Here is a 22,977-nt window from a genome sequence, read left to right on the forward strand (position 1 = left end):
CAGAAGTGTTTGTTTAAGCAAACTGCTCTGCATTTATACTAAGTAACTTTTGTAACAACTGGATGGAAAATGAGCAACACATATAACATTAGGTTATATTGCATAATAGCACAGATAGCTTTTAATTCAAAGGTAAAGAAATGGTGCCATCTGGTGCCAAAAGTGACACACAGAGTTCAATGGCACATTTTCTATCCCAAGAAATACACAACAGACAGGGGAAGAGGAAAAGGGCTCAGGAGCTCCCATGCCAGCACAGCAAGAAGGCTGCACAGAGAGTATCCCGACTCATTTGAGGGCTGAAGAGCAATGAGTCTGAGGGCAGGACCTGTAACTCCACAGGACAAAACTCTTCCCAGCAATGACTTTAAAAGAAGCCTTTGGAGTGAACGTTGCAGTTTTCCTCCAAATCGACTGTGGCTTTCATGTGATCCAAGTCCTTTGGTGTTCTTTTACAGAACATTACTGGGATGGAAACGAGTAAGTACTTTAATATATACACATATACATATCACTGAGCTAGCACTAATCACCTAACTAACTGCTCAGTGTTGACTTCTGGGACACTCCTCAGTCAAGTACCTACGTTAACTGTCCCTTAATTATGCAATGGTTTCGTTTCTCATAATTTTGCCTGGAGATCAGGACACACCTAACTGAAGAAAACAAATGAATACTCCACACTGTACCAATAACATGAGTTTCCCATCTGGTATTAAGCCTATCTGTTCAACTAGCCTTGAGCAAGTCTGAAAAGCTACTCAGCTAATTTATGACTGTTGCTTATGAAAAGTTTTTTAGGCCAATGAGCTGCCATTGAGCCCATGTTGTTGCATTTGGGCTCTCCTACCTCATGATGAGAAATCTGGACCTGGAGTTCCTGGATGTTGCTGGTTGCTATTGGCTTGTCTTGGATCTCACGATGGGCGCTCTCTATCATTTGCTGTAAATGTTTCATTTCTTGCTCATATTGCTCATACTGAACCACTGCTTCCTAGAGAGGGGAAAAAAAATTGAGTGTCTACATGAAAATAAATATTTACTTAGTCCAAGCATAACTGATCTCCCTTCTGAAGTAGAGCAAACTTACATCTATCTGGCACATGCATCTGGATAAGGAAAGCAGGAATATAGCCAGGAAAAAGTCTATTCAGAAATACTGTGAACTGCAATAAATTCAATGGTTTAATTTATTTAACTATTTCCCAAAAACAGTTCACAAAACATGGATGTTTTAGACATCCAATATAAGGAGCTAGAACTTCTGCTTCCAACAAGTATCTGTACCCAACATATCCACCAAAAGACAGCATTGCCTAGTCTCATGGTTTTACTATAAAGCATTTTCATCTTCTTTTTCACTTCAAGCCTCCATTTATGAAGTGGAAAGACTATATGAAAAAGTTGGATTTTTACAGAAAATACAACTAGGAGAAGATTGTAAAGATTGATTCAGACCATTATCCTACCAGTGTAGTTATCAGTTCTTTCTGTCATAGATTCACCAGCAGTTTGTGTAACCTGTTTTTAAAACTTTTCAGTGTGACATTGTATCCTTCCTTGTACGTAAGTATCATTAAGCATCCTTAATGATGGAAAGTCTTTTCTGTTATCTAACTTGAAGCTCTGTAGTTGTATCCTAGCTCACTATGTATTTTTCTATCGCTAAATAGCACGAAAGAAAAGCTTATTTCTCTTCTTTTTTTGAAGTACCTTTTACATATTTAGGTATGAATTCAAACAATCAAACAAAACATAGTTTTTCTTGTATTTAGCAAAACTTGAAAATATGACTTTAATAGGTGCTGAATGACTCCAAAATCAGAAAGCAAATATATATAAATTTTAAATAAAGGGAAAAAAAATCATTATTTTTATCCTAGAAAGGTATTTAATTAACTCTATAGTTTTTATGCAATCATTAGAAGCAGTTCATGTTATAATGATACATTAATTTCATTAACTGATTTTATATATATTATAAAATTAACCTACATTCAATTGTATATTTGTCTAGTTAATCCTAACAGCACCACAAAAAACATAGCAAGATCAAGGAGAGAACAGAGATGAGAGTCTGATGAGTAAATCAACAATTACATGATCATGAATGTTAGAACCCCCAAAAACATGGAGTCAGAAATTACTAAAACTTAGTGGGGAACTTCCTAACGGTACTACATGGAAAAGAGGAAGGCACAGAGATACGAATTCCTCTGTTTTCATCATAATTTGTATGGCACTGTTCAACCTACTCGGAGTAATTTATGGGGTGAAGTTGCACTTGCCTGCATGATGTTGCACTGCTGAATGGCAGTGTGCTGCAGGCGGCTGGCCTCCTCCTGGAGCCGGAGGGCACTGTGGCACATTGGCAGGCCGGTGACCACCTCTTCAGGAATCCTGAGGGCACTCTGACAGACTTGTACCGCGTGAACTTTTGGCTTCAGCGACTCCATTTCAGACAACAGATGCTAGAAACAAAGTCAGTGCCACAATAAGACAGTTTTGCAGAACTCCCAGAGCATTTCATGCAGAAAAAGTACAGAAAAAAATAATGATGAGTTCAAGCACTAAGACAAACAAATTTGATTATCTGTTTTCTAAACTGAATATAATCAGGACACGCTTTGTCTGGAGTTGTTCATTCTGAAATGAGTAGTCTTTTAAATATTAGTTAAGCAAAAAGCCCATATAATAGGAACAAAAATAATTCATGAAAAAGCATAGTAGTACCTAATTCTAAGTGTCTAAGTACAAAAATATTTCTGTTAACATAATTGAAAACAACATCTTTACAAAATCCACAAATCAAAGCAGCACAGGAGTCATTTATGTATACACATATTTTGATGTTAAAATCCGAGTGGAACTCCCTGCTGAGACACAGAAGCACATTTGCAAACCAGCAAATGAATCCCGTCGTGTTCACAGCCTTCCTTTGAAAATACAAACCATGGCTGAAAATGTTGCTTAAAATTCAAAAGGCAATCAAACAGAAAGAAACACAGCTACACAGAAATCTTTTCCTTTGAATAATCATGCGCTGGATGCCTTTGTTAATAGTCTCTATTCCATTCACAATGTCCATTCAAGCTGTCTGTTCATATGCATGAGAAGGGTCTAAGTGCAATGAGTGGAGAACAGATTTGATCAGCACTCTTTTTATCTTCATTGGGGAGTTTCATGTATTCACAGATAGAAAAAGAAAAAAAAAATTTAAAAAAGGCAAAGTTGATGAAAAGGGCCTTAGCACATCAGAAAAAGATTTTAAGTTCAACAGATATAAATCAGCTAGACAACGTATGTGGCAAACAGGGACAAAGGGACTCGTCGTCTCTCTTCTCCTATACCATATGCAAAGGTAGCTAAGTGGGTCTGAAGCACATACTGATGAGAGGATTGTGGTTTGCTCTTTATTTCTGTGTCTTCATGATATATGCTGGATAATTGGTGGTGGAGATCCGGTATAAGGACCGATTTCTCAGACATAACTGGTGAGGCATCCCCTCAGGTAGGCCCCATACTGCTGGCAAAGGGTGCCTTTATTGTGCAGTTGGCACCCAGAGGTACCCTGGGGGCTGCATGCCAGCCAGGCACTCTTCAGGCTCTCTGGTCTGCTGCAACAGGTGGGCAGGGGCTACAGCCCCTTGCTGTACAAAAGGAAGTCATACTGTGAGACCTGCTAGAGCGAGGACAAAGAATACACATAAACAACAGTGTAAACTCCATATTCCTTTACTCTTATGGTGGGTGATGCGTTTCACTTACACTCTTCAATGCCATAATCTGAAATTTGGCTTCAAGTCCCTAGAAGAAAGACTACACATATTAATCAAAAGGGAAAACTTTACAAATTTACCATTCATCCATATGTTTTTCTGCAGATTTTAATCCTAGGGCGGACCTGTTAACGTTTAGTTTTCACTGGCAGACTAGGACAGTTAAATCTCTGTATTAGCTTGCAGCAAGAAACATTTCTTAAGCAACTCAGAAAGCTGTAACTTGGGTTATTTTTCTTGTCATGAAACTGAGACCAAAAATAACAAATTTACAAATCTTTATAGTAGGCCAAGTGCAGTACAGAAAGCAGCAATATCTTATAGAGGTAATTAACTAAACATACAAAAATGTAACTGGGCTTAAAGAAAACTGATTTTTCTCTTAGCTTTCCAGTTGATTACTGGGGGAGCTAGCAACACCCTATCTCATTGCATGTCTATCTGTAAAATGCTGGTAACAATCTAGACTTCATTTTGAAGTACTTTAAGAACCTGTTGATGAAAAGCACTGGAAAAGAACTGAGCTTTATTATTATTATTAATGTGGATTAAACTTGTGTGCGCATTTCTCAGAATGGCATCAACCTAAGAACAGACTCATAAAGAATTATACTTCAGCCATTCCCTTTGAGGGAATGTTTTTTCCCATTCCATCCCTTACTCCCTTGGCAGTAATTTCAGGCTAGACTCCGAAACAATGACCCACCTAAGAAACACAATTGGTCTCACCAACATTCGTTATGCTTTGTGTAAGCTCACACTACTCAAGTGCTAACTTTGAGGTCCTGGCCTTTTACCTGTCTGTGAGAAAGTTGCTCTTTCAAGGTCAAATGCCCAAGCTCTGGAGAGGTCAGTGTGGCTTGAGCTTGCTCCAGAGCAGCCTGCAGGGCTCTGAGCTCAACTTCAAATTTCTTCATGTCCTGTAACACAACAGATTTGATTCAGGGATGAATAAGAAAAAAAAAAAACAAAACCAAAAACCCCACACTATAAATATACCTGTCTGGATTTTGTAGCTATGTCTCTCATATATAGTGCCAAAACTAATTCATAGTTTTAACAATGAATTTTAAATGTTTAAAATACTAGATAAAAATACCAGTCACATGACAGAAGAAGAGGTCTTAAAGTCAAAGTTGTTATTTTAAGTACTTCCTCAATCTCAAATACAGCATGTACTTTATAAAGCCAATTTCATAAAGTTTGAGGCCTAGAAAGGAACTCAAGATGTCCTCTAGTCATCTTGCTGTAATAAGATAGGACATAACTGTCTTATCTTTACGGTCTGTTAGTAAAGACCACTAGCACAGTCCCACTTATCTCTACAGACAACATATTCCACAGTTTCAGTACTCTTTTTTTATAGAAAGTTTTTTGATAGTCTGACATGAAGTTATCTTTTGTTGCAATTTCAATCGTCTACTTACTATCCCATTAACAACAGACATGAAGAACAAATTATGTTTATTCTCTCTGAATACATCATATGTCAGGATAATCCTTTTTCATGCATCTTTTCTACAAATTTATACACATATCACAATCATCATTATCCTCTGTTCTTTCTCCAGTTGGTTCACATCTTTCTTCAAGTGCAAAGCTGGACACAGCTGAAACCTCACTAGTGACCAATACGTAGAACAAAAAGACTACTTCACATACCTTACAGTTATATCCTTTATTTTCTGCACGGTGTTTGTATTCTTTACAACAGTGTGACATTGTTCACTTATGCTTCCATGATCTGCATTATTAAACTTAAGATCTTTCAACAGGGTGCATCAAGCCAGTATTTCCTCATTCAGATAGACCCATGCCTGGTTCTTCGTGACTAAATGTAACAATTTGCCCCATCCCTGTTGAACAGCAGCCTAATTTTTTTCAGGTAGTCCCTGTACCTTTGATGTTGTCTAAGCATCCCAAAAGCCATGACCTCTAAACCACCATCCAACTCATTAATGAAAATATTGAATAGTACCAGATCCAAGGGAGAGCCCTGCAAAATCCTACTTGATGTATCCTCATTTTGGGCTGTGAGCCATGGATAATTACACACCAGTTAAGTTTTCTAGCCAGCTTTACACCTACCTATTGTGTTTACAACTAGATAAGCTTATTAACTTTGTTGTAATAACAGTATCATGTGAAACATTATTAAAGTCAAGATATATGACACTGTACATTTATCTATTACTTTCACATTAAATTGGACACTTTTGATATGATTTTTTTTCTTCATAAATTTATGTTGGCTTTATTCATCTCCATGTTTTCTTATAAGAATTTACAAATAGTTTATTCAATTGTTCCAATATTTCTCTGAGAACTGAAGCTAGTAAGTTTCACTTCTACTATGCTTACTTGTACACATCTCTGGTTTGCTCCATGAAAAATAAAAAAAAAGAAAAAATATAATAAAAGCCTTCAGCTCATAAACTGTGGTTTACCAAATTGTGCTTTTGTAATGAAAAGAAATCTTCTTCAAAACCTCTCTGTTATGCTGTTATGCCTACTGCAGCTGCAGCATTTCTGCTATGTCCTATAAATGTTGTGAAATAAGAGTCAAATGTGGAGAAGGACCATTTTTAACCTTAGCTGCGATTGTCCTAACAATTGGTGATAGTCTATTCTCTTAGTTGCCTTTAGGTATTTCCCTATTTAGTAGTGTGTAACTAGCTGGTGACAGCAGAAGAACCCCTATAAGTATACTAATTATACCATTCCAATACTCTTTTTTTCCCTGAATCATTGTATCAGTTTAAAGGAAAACAAACAAAAAAAAAGGTAAAATTTCTTTCCCTGAAGGTAAGAGCATGTAGAAAAGACTTCTGTGCTTTTCCCTGTGTCTTGCACCAGTTTACCGTGCCCTCAGGCATTGCATAGGTGTAACACACATTTACATTAACAATGAACCCGTTTGGAAGAGTTGCACATAAATGTCAGGGACATGAAAAAGTACATTTATTCTTTTTATTGCACTCCCTTGTAAAGGTAGGTCTTACATTATGGAATCCTGGTCTGGTCCAGCACTGATCTGAATTAATAGATAATAGGCTTCAGATATCTTTTAAGAGAAAAATAAAGGAAATTGCACAGTGTACATGCCAACACAGGCACTTTTCAAGTATCAAAACACAGGCGCTCAGTGCCATTTGAGACACACCATGAACCCAAATACATCCATCCAGAGTGGGCAGATGACAGGACAAGACAGGAATCTCGTTCCTGTCTGGAACAGCACCTGAAGTCAGTATCTCAAATGGCACAAGACATCTAACTTTAGACAACACAATCACGCCCTTCACAGAGCACAGATAATCTGTGCTGCTAATGGTCTCAGAAACATGATGCACACACCACCCTAGCTGCCAGCTAGCATTAGAAAAACTGCTTTCATGTACCTTGGCAGCATCTTGGAGATTTGGTAGCCGCACTTTGATAACTTGCTGTAATTCCTCTGTCCGCCGCCCCAGTTCCAGCACTTGCTGTGACATTCCTTCAGTACAGTATACACTTGCCAGATACTCAATCCTCTCAGTCATGGCCTCAAGATCACTGTGAATCTCTCCAGACTCATCAAGCATAGTCTAGATGGAGATACAAACAAATTGAATTCCAGAGTTGAGCTTCAGGTTAAACATATCTTTAAGTATATTCCTGTTCTGCAAACTCCTCAATTTGTACACATCTGTAAACATATGATTAAGTTCTACTAATTTGCTGTAAGGCTTAGGCAATATGCTTAATTCTGAGTGTATGTTGAAGTGCTTCAGCTTATGGAGACTGGGAAACAAAAGAGTAAGTCGTGAAGCTTCAGCAGCATTCATTTTAGTGTTTTGCTATACACACTTGCTTGTAAAAATATTATATACACAATCTATGGATAGGATTTGTTCTGGAAGCCTGATGTACCTAATAGGAAGCAGCAGAAAGCACTTGGGTGCAACATTTTAGCAGGGCAGTAGTCATTAATGCTGCCTAAAAATGGCTACCAAAGTGTTCTGTGGGATGGCATTGGTTAAGCCCGTATCCTCATCAACTTTTGAAGCAGGGAAAAAGCCATAGCAAAACCAAACCAGAAATGCTATCTCCCAGCTATCCTCAGGACAGTGTTGCCTGGAGGTTCCTATTCAGAGTAAGAAAGCATGACATACTACATTGCCCTAATGTAAGTGAATGCAGCTGACAATTAAGTAATGTATATATAAAAAACATAACTAATACAGTCTTATTTTGGTGTTAGTGAGACATGATGCTTTGATTTGATTCATATGGTCATATAACACTGGGCAAGCTTGAACCTTACCAAACTGATCCCACACTTACACATTCCACAGACAGAACAAATTGCACTGTCACAGAGACAGCAAAACACTCTGATGTGAGATGTTCAGGAAGCAACTGGAAGAAACTCATTCACTGGGTATCAGTCTGAGAACATTTGGTGTGAAACTCATCAGATGAGAACAAAGGCTATTCCATTTTAGTGTAAAGGAGAAAGGGGAAAAAAAAAAAAACCCAAACTTGAAAATTGTGTTTGGTTAACTAAACTTTTAGAGGAATACTAGCTGCAATGAGGTACTCAGTGTGATAGAATCTCAGTGTATAGACACACTGTTCGATCAAAAGCTGCTATGAAGCCACTGTACTTGAGTAAACATGGAGATCAACTTTGAATCACATAGTTTTATTCAACAATATATCTTAATTTCAGTCTTCAAAACAATTGTCCAAAACAAATCAATCATCTTTAAGACTTGGGAGAGCAGTGAAAGAAACCTAGCATTTGAAGACTTTTTTTTCCTCAAGGAAAGGAGACAAAAATGTGTAGGAAATAAAACTTCAGTGCTCAGAAAATAACTTATTTTATACACTGCCCTTTAAACTTCATAGCTCATGTAATCACCTGGTAGGCTTTAAACTGATCACGAAGCTGAGAGGAAGAATTCCATGTTATGCTACCGTGCACTAGGATATTTGCTTTCTCAATCCATTTCAGTATGAACTCCAGCATCTCATTGTATTCTTCCAAGTGTGAAGCAGCCTGGATATAAAAGAAACATCCACTTAAGCCTAAGATGTAATTCTGTACAGCTCTTAGAGAATGAGAAAATTACTTTTATTTCATTTACTGTTTTTAACTTGGGGATCATTTTAACAACTTTTCCTTTCTGTTGAATGTAATTTAATTACTTCTCTATTTATGCAGTTAAAACAGGTCTGCTTCCAGTAACAAGCATACCTATTTCAGGATAAAAAAAAGGCACTACAAGAATGTAGGTCATACTGGGAGAGTGCATCGATGCTCAAATACATCCCTAGAGGGTACACTTCCTGCACATATTCAGCCTCACACTTAAGTTCCAAAATACCTTCCTACTCAGTTTGTGGCTCACTGCAAGCCTCTTTTATGTCACTTCTTATTTTTCTTTGTCTCTTTCCACATCATCCCCAAAATCACCTTTATTTAAAACCTGCTTTGTCCACTCAGCATGTCATATTTCCACAAAAAGAAATGATGCACTTATATCAAAATACAGGACAAGAGCTCTACTTTCTGACTCTTCCAATCTCTATTTAGCAAAGTACTCTTTAGTTCAAATTTTCTTCTCACTTAGCCAGAATAATTTCACTGACTTTCATGCTTTTGTTCTGTATCAAGGATGGATTAAATCCTAGGTGACAGAACTGTATTCGCATGCAGTTTGCTTACCCATCATTTTTCATGACAGGAAGTGGATTACTTGGTACTGAACAAAAATATCCTAATAGTTAAATCCCTTCACCAAGTACCTTTGACTGAAATCTTACTTTGAAAGTAATTTTCTATCTCTTTTTAAAACAATTTTGCAGAGCAAACTGGAAGAATAACATTAAACAGCTATCTTTTTCAAGCCTTGCAGAAGCTCTTTTATGCATGCAGAAAAGAGAACTCTTAATTTATCAGGGTACTGATGGCAGAACCATAGAAAATCCATTTCTTTCTTTTAGCTAGACTTTTTTGGGATAACAGCAATTACAAAAAATACAAAAGAAAGAGTTTCAGGGACCTTGAACTGCAGGGGAAGCATCTTTATGAATGCTGAAGTGTTGCATCATCATTATGCATTAGCAGGACCTTGTATCTACGCTTTTCTATTGAATCTACAAATTATATTCATCCTCTATAGATTTTGACTAGAGCAAAACTTTTTTTTTTTTTTTTTTTGTGTTAATGCTGCAAATATAGGTAACAGTGATAAGACAGAGGCTCTGAAAAGTATGAGATAGTATTTCCTGGCATGTTACTGTTAGTGGGAAGGTCTATAATCTTTTCAGGGCACCGGAGGAACCAACCAGCAGACGATTCATGGAAGAGGATGTTAAAGCAGCATCACAGAATTATTCAACCTTCCTGATCTGACCCACCTGTGACTCTCTTTGAGGTGTGATGCAAGCCCTGACTAACAAGAGGCAGATGTGCCAAGGAATGCCCCTTCTTGCATAACTACAGCAAAATAAATGAGGAGTTTGCATGCTCCTTTTGCTTCTGAAAGGAAACAGCAGAAAGGATTTGAGATCATACCTGACTGAGCTTGGCTGCTCTATACTCAGCCTGCTGTATGGTCTGTTGGTGCAATGCAGTGAGTTTTCCTATCCTATTAGCCAGCTGCTTAGCCAGCAGTACGTTCTGCTCTGCAAAGTCCTGGACTGATGCATCTAATTCCAACAGCTTTATATTGCAGCTGTCCAACTCTTCACCAAGGATCTAGACAGAAAAATAAGAAAAATCAGTGATCCAGGAAATGTTAGCTTTCTGGTCAATTATTTCTAGTCCAACTTGCAACTTTCGTACACTGTCCAAAGTCTCCATAGTTTGTTCCATTTTTATTCTGTCTGGAAACCAACAATACTTGTCTAAGCAGGAAGGCAGAATAGCAGGATGTTTGGTGATCTCTTAAATGTGTGTCATTTACTCTTTCTTCTCTCACCTCCTGTCTGAAATGGATAACCATTTTTCCTACCATAGTAAAAGACTGAGTCACTTCAGAGTGACATTAGCTGTTATTGGGCATCCTTCTGTGTTTGTTTTTGAAATTAATAGTCAGCACACATTGCCAGGATTTTTATTTAATTGAAAGGGCTTTTGTTGTGTTGCTGTCTTGAAATATACCCTTACAAACTCAGAAATATTAATGCATTATAAAAACTTTCATTTTCATTTAAAACTTGCATTTTCATAGCTCGATCTTGACACAGGAGCAGTGTGGATCATGCTAGACTGTTTCAGTAGAAACAAATTTTAAAATCAGTTTTTCTTACCATAGTTACAAAGTTTCTGAAAAGTTCAAAAAGGAAACCTAAAAGGTTTCCTATGTTTCTCATAGACTGATAACACATTTATGGGCTACAGTTTCTTGGAGAGGGGGTATTGGGATTTTTTTATTTTGTTTTTATATCTAAGATGTTAATGAGTCATTGTTTTTGTAATATAAATAAGTCTCATCAAAGACTCTAGCCCCTTTACAATTGTTTTTAGAAATATAAATTGCCATCATCAGACAAAAATTGATTCAGAACATTGCTCTAGCTACAGGTGCTTCAAGAAGATACTTCAAGCTCTTCCGGTTAGGGCTGTCCTGGCAGACACACCTCAGAGTGTAAGTTATGATCAACCATTATGATAAACAAATATTATTCCATGAACAGTAGCACGACTTAGTGACATAACTGTCTACACATACACATAAAGACAGATGTTGAATCAAAATACAAAGACACACATATTTCAAGCAGGCATAAATAAATGTCTCTACTATAGAAATGACACAGAATTTATATGCTGTTTAAAAGCAAGGGAAAGATCCACTTGACTTGGGTCACACGGATTTAAACCAGATTTTTAATTTGTTTTTCACAATCAGTTTCAATGTTAATATAAAAATACCTACTGCTGTAACCAAAGCCAACCCAATCTCAGGAGTATCAGCTGAGTGCTGACATAAATGCGATTGAGGGAACTTTACTAAACGTCCAGTGAGACAGTTTTTGTCTATGTAACATAGGAAAGCACATTTCACTGTCTTTCTGCTTAATTACTGGGATCAAGGAGATACACCAGTTTTAAGGGGATATATTCCAGTGACACCTCCTGCAGAGCAAATAGTACTTTGGAGCGTATTGAGAGCAACTCATGAAAATAAACAGGTAATTTTCGACATACCAGACATGTCAAACCTTCTCCTATTTTGTACGTTTTGCTTACTTTCAGACAGTAACTTCGTCAAGTTTATATCTGACTAGTTAAAAAAAACCAAACCAAACCACTCCCACCACCAATCCCTCCCTCATCTCTTCCTCCCCCCACCAAAATCCTCTACTCTCATGATAATCCTAACTTGGCCATTACACCTCAGTACAGTTGAGTTTTTCTGAGTGTGATACATACCTAAGATTAAGAAAACCTAGAAAAATAACCAAGAGTCCTTTGCATTACCCTTAACTGCACCAGTGGTACTTTACCTCATTATTGCACCAAATGATATGAGATGGACTACTGGCTAAGTAAAATTCTATTTATTGCAAGTAAAGGTGTACTGTAAAGAACGGTCTTTTCAGTACAGACTGAGACAAAGAGCAGTTTGGGAGCCTCTCAGGTTTTCCCACTCTGCAGTCATACATACTGCTTATTTAGATGGAACAGCATAACTTTGTCAGTCTGACTTGCTTTTACTCTCAGCTACTTCCTCCAAGTTCTGTTATTCACTCAAGTCCCAATATGAGCTGGTTTGCAAAGAATATAATTAAAAAAATCTCATCAGTCAACCCTTATTTCTGCCCATTCTTCTGTTGAACTACATTAAAAAAATATGTCATGCGAGTCTTCACAAATACAGCTTTGGTATGAAGTGAATGTCCCAATTCAGAAGAATTTATGGTGTAGTCAAATAAGGGAAGCCTTGTCTTACCTTTTGTTCAAGTTTAGCCTGTGTTATATCATTTGTTTTCTTTTTCAGTTTGGAAAGAATGGCATTTAGTTCATTTGCTAACCCCTGGATTTTCTGACCAAACTCTTGATTCAATGTTTTGATCCGCTGAGTTTCTCTTTCTTTGCTTTGAATCTGTCAACAATAAGAATTAAATTCAGTAACCAGAAATCTCTCCTCCTGAAAGGAAATTAACTTTTATTTAGCTTACTTTAATTTAAAGGAAGAAGGTAATGAAACTAATCTATGTTGTCATAGTTTGACCACACTTGGATACTGTATTTCACTAAGTTATAAAGTCTAAAGAAGGGCTATAGATCTGTAATGCATTTATCTACTATGCTTTACCTGATCTTGTACAGTTACAAGGGCCAGCCCAACTTCTGCTAAATGAAGAGAGAGTTCAGCAGGCAAAACGGTATAAAGCCCCAAGTACTTATTCTGTTGTTGTTCAGCCATTTTTTCAACAGCCTGGCGATGAGTAGTTACTTCACCAAGGAGAGACTAATGACAGAAAAACAGTATTGTTAAGAACAGTGAGAAAAATATGTCTTATAAACTTAGCAAATGCAGATATTACATGCAGCTTGCAACAAAGCTAGCTGCTTTCAAATTTTTAATTAGTTCATTAAAAATAATTGTATCTTGGGATTCCCTGGATTCTCATTTATGACTGTCTGTCCAGTTCTCTGTTCCTGTGTGACCACATGTATATAAAAACTGTCAAGTTTCCAGCACCTCCAGTGAAATGAGTTTATTTTATTTTGTTGTTTCCCTCCCTGCCCCAAACTGCTGAGATAGAAATGAAATGTCACATTCTGTCCATTCACATTCTACAGTTCCCTTATATTTTAGATGAGAGGAGAAAAATTACTAAACAATATGCTAGTACATAAAATTGCATAAATGCAAATAGGTAAATATATCTTAAATATCTTTGAAATAAGGTATTACAGCCCATCAGCTACTTCATGCTTTATGAATTTGTCTAGTGGCTTACTCAAAAATTAATGAATATTGCCTAATTTTAATTCAGTTTTTGAACTGATGAACATTCACTAGCAGATTACAATGAAGATAAATATTGTAATTTAGAAATTGACAAATTTGATATACCTGCAACTCCTGAAGCTGAGTATCCACTTCTACATCAGGGCTTAATAAATATTCTTTTGTTTCCTGGATCCAGGACTTCACAGTATTAATCTCTGCTTCAACCTCCTCACGCTCCTTCAGCTCCTGTTTCACCATCTTCACACCTTTTTTCACTTTCTGTTGCATACTTCAGAAACAAAGAAACAATAACTATTTGTGAAGAATTAAGCAACGTCTAAAATTATTGCTTTGTCAAAATAATATTGAACAATAAAGATAATGACTGATAGCTCCACATCCAGAGTAATAAGAAGTGGGGCAGTGTTGCAACAGACTACTAAAGCAGCACACTTAAATTTCTCACGTTCATTCTTCAGTTCATTCCTTTTAATCAGCAGTTTTATGTATTTTGACATGGAGCGCAGAATTCTTTTGAAGAAACGCAAACGTTTACAATACAGACACCTACATCTGAGCACCACAGACTGTCCTTATTGTCAGTGGAGGAAGCAGGCAATTCTAGGGCATGATTTAGGATGATTCATCATTGTTCTAAAAGAAACCTCTAAAATAGGTCAGAAAAACTGCATCTTAGACCTGTCTATTTCTCTCCACTAATTAGAGAGCGAGAACTAACCAGTTCAGATGCAGATATCTATAATCTAAAATAATGTGAGATAAATTCTACCCCTATTGATGGGATTTGCATTGGCAGAATACCTAGGATAAGGCATGGATCAAACATCTGAACACCATTTTTGATCCAGGAACCTATCTCCACACTTCCATTAAGACACAATTTCTGCACTTCCCTCAAGAACTTGGATCTCCTGTAAAAAATAGAGTCTTTTTCAGACAACAGCTCTGTGAAAGATTTACAGGACTACTTGTAGCTCTTACGTGCATGATATGGATCTTATTTGATATTCCCATATTTGATGTATGTTTGTATAATATTTCATAGCTGAATCATGCCTTACTTACACGAGCATGAGATCATCACAGACCCTATTTCTTGGAAACCAATTCTAAGGGAAGAATGGAATTACAAAAGTGCTAATATCTGCACATTTTCTACAGGGATTGCTATTCTACTGTAATCAGTTATGCATGCACACAATGAACTTTGCACAGGCTAGGTGCAGGGTTTACAGTTTTTTCATTCTCTGTCTCTCTCCCTCTTCCCACTGTGGAGATCAACTTAATGGCATCTTAGTGCAGTTATGAGGTGGATATGAGTCCTGAAACTTAGCCATAAAACTTCCTGGTTTAGGGAAGAATTTTAGATGTAGATAAACATTCATTTAACCACAGGGTGAAATGTTAAGATAAGTTGTGTTTGCATGTGCACTAAATTCCCTTGTGAATTTCATAGGATACCTACATTTGGTACCTAAATGCTTCCAAAAGGGGAAGCAAAGTCATAAACTAATCTGAACTTAGGCTACAAAAAGAGGGAAGGTCATTATTAATAGTGAGGTGCAGTGATACTGTTTAAAATCAGTTATAACTTTAATGTAATTTATACAGCTCTTACATAAGTTACTACTATTATGAAAGGCAAGAAGTACATATTCCAAAACGCGTACTCCTACTGATGGAAATAAAAAATAATGGTAAAACCCAAAATTAATTAAAGATCATTTAAAATTGAACTGATGCTTACTTTAAATATAGTAACTAATATTTTTTTTAAGCATGGTAATTGTTAATGATAACAAAAATGATACGCAAACTCTTATTCATGAATTGTAAGGTACCATTCTTCTAGTGACTCTTTCAAAATATTGCCTTACTTGTGGCATCGATCTTGCATTGCTTTGATTTCTTGCATGACTGGTAGTTCCTCCTGAGATGGAGGCTGTATTTCCACATCCTGAAGCATGCTGACAGCATGCTGTTTGAGCAGGCCCAAAGATGACAGCTGGTGCTCCACCTCCAGAAGGAAATTGCTGTGGTAGTCCAGGAGTTCCAGGAGCTCTGTCTTGGATGCCTTTTCCACTGAGCTTTCTGGTAAGCGACCTTGTAGCTGATCTATTGCTATGGTGGCTTTCTGAATCTATGGAGAGAGATGCAATCTTGGCAATAATGAAATTAAAAAGAAGCTAGTACAACTGATACCAGAAGGTGCTAAGCCCAGTGCTGTACCTTTAGATGCTTGCCCTAGTTGTACCGGGCTTGCGCAGCAGACTCTGTAGCGGATATAAATCTATGCTCTAATGCGCTAGATCTAGCTAGCTAGCCCTAGCTCTTCACACTGGACTAGGACTTGCTAAGGGACTTGTTTGTCAACTGATGAGTGGCTCTTCATATTTTTTAGCATTTATTATCTTTATTGTGATAGGACCTAGAGCTCTACCCCAGGGCAGACCCGTATTTGGCACAAGCCATACGTTTAACAAAAATATTATCCCCATTCTCAGAGAACCCTTAATCTGATCATAAAATAATGGACAACAGCAGATAAAAAGAGTCAGGTAGGATATAAGGAAAAAAAGGAGACACATGACAGGTGAGTGGTGACAGGCAATAATATCACTGCATAAATTTAGAAACAGCAACTTCATACTCTTCAGGGAAAAAAAAAAAGAAAAAGGGGGAAGAAAAAGGGAGGGGTAAGGAGGAGGGAAGAGGGGGAAAATGGGGGGGAAGGGGGAGGGGCAAGGGAGAGAGGAAAGGGGGGGAGAAAGGGGGTGGGAGAAAGTTGGGGGGGGGTGAAAGGAAAAAGAGGTTGATTTAATCTAGAATAGACCATCTTGGGGAAGGGAAACATAGGAGAAGATTATGAAGAACCACCCATAACCAAAACAACTCTGTATTTACTATACATGCATGCATATAGAAGAATAGTGCAAGCCTTGGAGGCAGTGGCTTTAAACCTAGGTCTTCCATAGCTGTTTTCGTCTATAACCTGAGAAAAATCAGTCATTCCTGCTATCAGCTTTCTCTACCATGAGATGATAAACAAGGTAGTATAATGAGTGAAAACTTATGTACAGTTAACAAAGGAGGATTTACCAAGACCAGAAGTTACCTTATCATTAAAGCCCTTCCATTCCTGCACTGCATCTTCCAAAATTTTCTCTTGTTCTTGGGCTACATTCCGGAGCCGTGTCCAGCGCTGCCAAACTGTTGTCATGGATCTACTTATAGTTGCCTTACTGGCATCATTGCTAACTTTTTCCAGCTGTGAAGCCTTTTCTTCTAGGGCTGTGATCTTCTCATGGAAAGAATTCACTACAGACACAAGAGTCTGAAAAAGCAAAAATAAGCAGTTTTCCTCTTTTACAACACAGCTCGTAACTATTCAACACACCTGCAGGCAGATGAGCCACTTCCATCCACTGAAGACAAAGAGGAGGCACCCCATGCTGAGTGAGGTGGTTAGGTCTCACTTTATTTTTCATATGCAATATATTAGCAACAGCTACTTGAAGGACGTGGTCCAAAATGCAGCTCTCTGGAAGCAGCAGAAATCTGGTGTAATCAGATTTTCTCTTCCTTGCTAGCCCCCTCAAAAGGGATGGAAATGAGTACTCAGGACCTTTCTCATAGCAAAGACTGACTTCTATTAGAGTCAAAAAATGAAAGAAGCAATTCAGGTTTTTAAGTATTTATGTCATGTTTATCTCTAATGCTATTTTAGATGTCCAAGGGTATCAGGATATTCTCATGAAGCTGGCAGATGTGACATTACTGTTAGGGGAGATTCCTGCCTTCACAGTGACATAGCTGGAGACCAGGCAGGTCTGGCAATATTAAGGCAACTGATTAGCACCCTGAATACTAGAGGAGAAAGTAATTGTTTTAAGTTGCATTTCTTTCCTTTCGGCTAAACAAGAGCTAATATTAAACCCCAACCCTTCCTGTCCTAGTAAAACTCCTTCATGTGATCCAAAGTAGATGGACGTTTCTATTGATCTGAATTTCTTGTAGGGTACACAATTTCAGGACTTACGCACCCAAGGCTTTTAGGAACCTCCTTGTTCCTTACGGTTCTGTACAGTCCTAGGCACATAGACAGACGTTAAGCTGAAAAGTGATTAAAAATATCTGTCCCAGTCACCCCACAAATAAAATGTGTGTTCTGCACAACACAAAACACCTCTTGGTGTGCAATGACACAGTTAAGTGCTACAGAAAAAGATCTAAAGGCTCAAATTCAGGTTGCCACAGGTAGGGACCTATAAAACATGCATTTATTTTCACTGAAGGAAAAGGATTTCGTATAATTTTCAGTACCTTACCTTATGTGTTAGCAATTTCTCTTCTGCTTCATGAGAAGAAGCAGCCTTAGCTACTGAGAATTCAGATAATTTTTTTTCAGCCTCATTCATCACTTCAATAACCTTCTGTCTTGCTGTCTGGTACTCCTGCCACTCAGAAGCACACCTTAAAAATATAGTTCCAGAAAGAACAATTTAATGCAATATAAAACCATTGGAAAATCAGGAATATATGTTGTTTTCAATGTACTGCTTAGTTTTGCTGTTAGATGGTATTTTAAAAAAAAAAGAAAGATTATTGGGAAAGAGTATACATACTAGCATATGCTAATGATTTTCAGCTGTGCCTTACAGACACAGCTTGACATTTAATAGCCCTTGGTTGACTTTTCCTCAGTGACTTTGTCTAGGTTGTGTTTTAAACCCACCCAAACTTCTGGAATCCAGAACATTCAGGAATAATAAGTAACATAGACATGCTGGTTAAAAATGTATTTCCTTTTAGTTCAAAATGCCTGCTTCAATTTCATTTGTTTCTGCATAGGTCTTGTGCCAGGTGAAATAATGGACAGTCATTCCCTACTCTTCTTCCCGGTGCTGTTCCAAGCTTTATATAATTTAATCATAGCTTCCTCAGGATTACACGTCTAGTCAGTCAGTGGCAGAGGAGAAAACAGAATCCAAGAGCTCTGAATCCCAATATCCACTTCTCTCATTAGTATTTTAGAAACTCCAATTAATGTTGTGATCTCTTTCTTTCATCACCAACAAGGTGATCTTAAAATGAAACAAAAAAAAAAAAAAAAAAGAGATGAATATACCTTTGCAACCGCTCTTGCTGGGTTTTGGCTTCTTGCTTTGTCCCTTTGGCCTTTTCCTCCAATGCAGCTACATTCTGCATCAGCTGCTCTCTTGCTGTGGCTTGGATAAAGGGCTGTATCTCAGACACAAGGCCCTGTAACTCCTTCAAATGATTACTGAACTGACTTTCTGTGCTGAAAAATTCAATGTGGTTCCTTAGGTTCTCCTCAGAGTTCTCAACATCAAGACCATTTCTTGCTAAATGTAGAAATTCTTGAGCATCTTCAAGCCAGTCATTTGCTGTCTGCATCACTTGGTAGTATCTTTGGCAGAGGCTATATAATTTATTCAGCGTGGCCTGAAATAAAAGGTAAAATTACAGGGAGGGCCACAGACATAAAGTTCACAGCAGCAACAAAATTATCCTCTGCTGAGAGTCTGGATTTTGCCCATTCTTGCCTTCTTTTCTTATTATTATACCCAAAATACAGGTCCAGAGAGACTACATGGAAGTAGGTTTTGAGTGAATTTTCACTTCTACATGCAGGTATAAATGCATATTAAGGAAGCCTTTTCCCCCTTCCTCCCACACCCCTCAAGTCGCCCATGGGAACAGGCCACAACCTAAGTCATTAAAAAACCCCAAACAACAGGATTATTTAAAATCAGTCTTTTTATGATGATTACAGACATCAAGCCACAGAGCCATATTTTTCAGCTTCGTGAGAGAGAAACTAATGACACTTTGGGTACACTAACCTGTCTCATGTGTATAGCTTCTTGAACTTCACCATCTAGTTCTGTCAGCTCAGCAAGAGTGTTTTCCAGGTCAGCAGGTATCAGCTCCTTTGCTTTCATATATTTCTCTTTCTCTTTATTGCTCAGTGCATTCATTATTCTCAGGCTTGACTGCACTTCTTCCTGATGTATCTGAACTTTTCGGATTTCTTCTTGGATGCTCTGCAGTTTGAGGTCCAAACTTAACGTTCCATTAAGTTCCGTTTTCACCCATCTTAACCAGTCAAGTGAGCGGCAGATTTCTGTCTGGAAGTCTATGCTTTGCACAAGTCTGTTCTCGCAGTCCATCACTGTGTCACCAATGGCAGCATGCAAAGACTTTAGTTTCTCTTGCCAAGACTGTACTTGGTGATTTGTTGTCTCACATGCAGATGAGTCAAGCTGAGGAGAAAGAGCTTCTAGATGTTCAGTTATTTGCTTCAGAAGACTCCCCGAGTCTTGCAAGCTGCCCACCAGAGAATGGTATATTTTCAACTTTTCTTCTATTGGGAGCGTTTCTTCATTTACCTTAATATGCTCCTTCTTCACTGCCTCTAGTTGTGCCTCAAACTGCATGCACATTTTCTCATGCTCTCGGCATGCTTCTATTGTGTCCTCCAAGAGGTTGATTTTCTGTTCTATTTGCCTCTTCAACTTGTGATATACTGTGACAAGTTTTAACATCTCATCTGATTGCCATGGCTGGCCAGTGCTTCGAAAGGCCTCCTTCTTCTGGTTTAGTTCATCCACTGCTGCACCAAGGCTCACCACTTCACCTAACAGATCTCTGTAGGCCTGCTGGAGTGACACAGCTTCTTTGGCTAAAACAGCAGCTGGAGCTTTGTCCATGTTAATAAACTGATCTTCTAGCTCAGTCAGAGCTTTAAGTGTCAAGTCAATCAGAGAAGCATACTCTTTTCTGGCATAAATTGCTTCCTGAACCTTATATAATTTTTCTTTTGCCAGAGCAGTGACAATATTGAATTGCTGAGGGAGAATGTTAAGTTTTTCATCCAGATAAGAATGATCCACTTCATTAAGTGATGGTAGGATTTCTTGGCCATCTCTTTGCAGTGCAAGTAACAGATTTTCATATTCTGGAGATTGCTCAAGAATCTGTTGATATTTTGCCAACTGTGCATATAGTTCAGAGTTACTATTCATTACATTGACTTCTGGGAATGTGACAATATCAGCTTGTTTTAGCCAATGGCAAGCTTTATCCAAGTCTTCTTTGAAATATTTCCTGGAAACTATATTTTTCTCCAGTTCTAACAATCTCTGGTTACACTTTTGTAAAACAGTGTCATACACATTCTGTAGTTCTTGCAGTTTACCTAACACTTCACTCTTTTCTTGTTCTGTTGCTTCTTTCATTAAATCCCTTCCTTGAGCCCACAACCCCATGACTTCATTTTGACAGGCCTTCAGGTTAGCCTGGGCATTCTTACAAGTCCTGATCTGTTTGTTCACATCTTCCGGCAACAGACAAATGTGTTCCGGAAATGTTACCTTCTTCTCATGCTGGTGAATTTCGTTTGTAGCCTGAAAGACTGCCATAAGAAACTGGGTCTTTTCAGACAGTGCTTTATTCAGGTGCTTTCTCCTCTGGCCAACCAGATCGCTGAGACAATCTACATGGTGTTGTGCATCAGAAAGTGCTTTCTGCAGCTCCTGCCTTTCATTCAGCCCTAGGTTGGTCATCACCCTGTCAGCATCCTTCACAAGCGTCTTCAGAACAAGCTGTTTGGCTTCAAGCTCACTGCAAATGGTCAGATGATCCATGAGAAGACTCTGAGCCAAATCTGGAGGAGGGCTCTGTTTAAGAGCCTCTGAGATACTAGGTTGCTGCTCCTCTGCCCATTCCATTAGTTCCTGAAATTTGGAATGCACCAAACTGAGCTCTTCCAAAGTTGAAACAGAAACTTGAATTTTCCTTTTGACAAGGTCCTCCAGCTGAGTCCAGCGTTGCTCGAAATGACCAAATTGCTCCTTTACTAATTCTTTGTCATCAAGATTCAGGTGTTCTATCATCTTCTGTTTCTGATCTTTCAAATCTTCCAGAGCAAATCTCCTTTCCTGTAGTGCCAGTGACAATTTTTGCAAAGCTTCAAGGTGCACGTTTGTACTTTCAGCATCAGATCTGTTATCAAAATGGACAGGACAGAAATTAATTATTGGATCGTATCTCAGGATAGACTTTTACAAGAGGTCAGGATGAGTTATAAGCCCACTATATACTGAAATCAATACGATATAAAAACCTACAGTTTTCACATTCTTTTGAAGGTACCAGTCTTGAATATCAATTAAAAAGTTTTTTTATTCCTCTCCCTTTAAGCTGCAATATAGCCATCAGGCTGACCATACAAATTAACATGAATACTACAGAGTATACTGGTTATATTGCACATACAAACAACAAGTACTGAGGCTGAAGTGAATCTTGTTCCATAACAGTGACAGCAGCAGTAACAGACTTTCACAATTTTACACACAGGTGGTGTGTTTACGCTATACAAAGCGGCTGCAATCATTTAGCAGAAGCAACTGAACTTTAATATAATAGTCTAATAGATAAAACAAAATATCACAATGAAAAACACACATGAAACACAGTAAACACAAATGAAAGATTTCAAATAAAATAGTGAAAATGCTTGAAATATCAGAAAATGCTATACCTGGAGATGGGATCAATCAGTACTTGCCTTAAAGACAAACACTGAAGATCTGGCTTCTCAAACTCTCTTTATTTCAATACAAGTAATTGTCCTATAATTAATAAGGGAGACTTGCTTTTAATTAAGCATGGAAAAAGGGAATTTTAGTGGATCCAACTGAGAGACACTCTGTAAACAGCTCTTTCAGCATACATGTGTTAAGTCAGCTTTGTGCGTGCTACTATGTTTTTTTACCTAGCCAGGTTGTCCCACTCTTTTGTGAGCTTTTCCAAGAAAACTTCAACCACATTCATGCAATCATGATAATCCCTCGTCCTCTGCAGATCCTCCTCCCTCTGTATGAGCAAACTATGTGCCTGAAGGCAGAGGTCCAGCCACTGGTTGCTCAGCTCTCCTATTTCCTTGTGTTCAGGTGATTCCTGTCCTTGGGTTAGTTTGTTCATCTTCTCAGTCACAGAGGTAAGAGCTGACTGCTTAGACTGCAACTTCTGACTGAATTCCTGAAAAAGATACAAGTCAAAACCAATATGGTGGCACCTACTCAAAATTGTAAGATGGAATTTAAATAAACACTCTGAAATAGATAAATTGTGTAAAGACTAATTATCTGCCCAGGCAAATGCTGTGCAGATGTAAATTGGAAGAACTG

The 22,977-nt window shown here is 38.0% G+C and overlaps 1 protein-coding gene across 1 annotated transcript in view; it reads right to left on the reverse strand.

Annotated features, from left to right (window-relative positions):
- Positions 1-22,977, reverse strand: part of SYNE1 (spectrin repeat containing nuclear envelope protein 1) — a 265,776-nt gene that overhangs the window by 107,545 nt on the left and 135,254 nt on the right. Inside the window, exons 75-89 of the mRNA XM_075708574.1 lie at positions 22,563-22,828; positions 19,627-21,787; positions 18,888-19,225; positions 18,088-18,232; positions 16,875-17,093; positions 15,637-15,899; positions 13,862-14,027; positions 13,094-13,249; positions 12,728-12,880; positions 10,345-10,527; positions 8,686-8,823; positions 7,181-7,366; positions 4,577-4,699; positions 2,289-2,471; positions 851-994 (exon numbers count right to left, since the gene is read on the reverse strand). Coding sequence (XP_075564689.1) covers positions 851-994; positions 2,289-2,471; positions 4,577-4,699; positions 7,181-7,366; positions 8,686-8,823; positions 10,345-10,527; positions 12,728-12,880; positions 13,094-13,249; positions 13,862-14,027; positions 15,637-15,899; positions 16,875-17,093; positions 18,088-18,232; positions 18,888-19,225; positions 19,627-21,787; positions 22,563-22,828 — 4,824 coding nt within the window. The remainder of the gene's footprint in view (positions 1-850; positions 995-2,288; positions 2,472-4,576; positions 4,700-7,180; positions 7,367-8,685; positions 8,824-10,344; positions 10,528-12,727; positions 12,881-13,093; positions 13,250-13,861; positions 14,028-15,636; positions 15,900-16,874; positions 17,094-18,087; positions 18,233-18,887; positions 19,226-19,626; positions 21,788-22,562; positions 22,829-22,977) is intronic.

The sequence above is a fragment of the Pelecanus crispus genome, chromosome 3 (assembly GCF_030463565.1).
Source record: "Pelecanus crispus isolate bPelCri1 chromosome 3, bPelCri1.pri, whole genome shotgun sequence".
Lineage (NCBI taxonomy): Eukaryota > Metazoa > Chordata > Aves > Pelecaniformes > Pelecanidae > Pelecanus > Pelecanus crispus.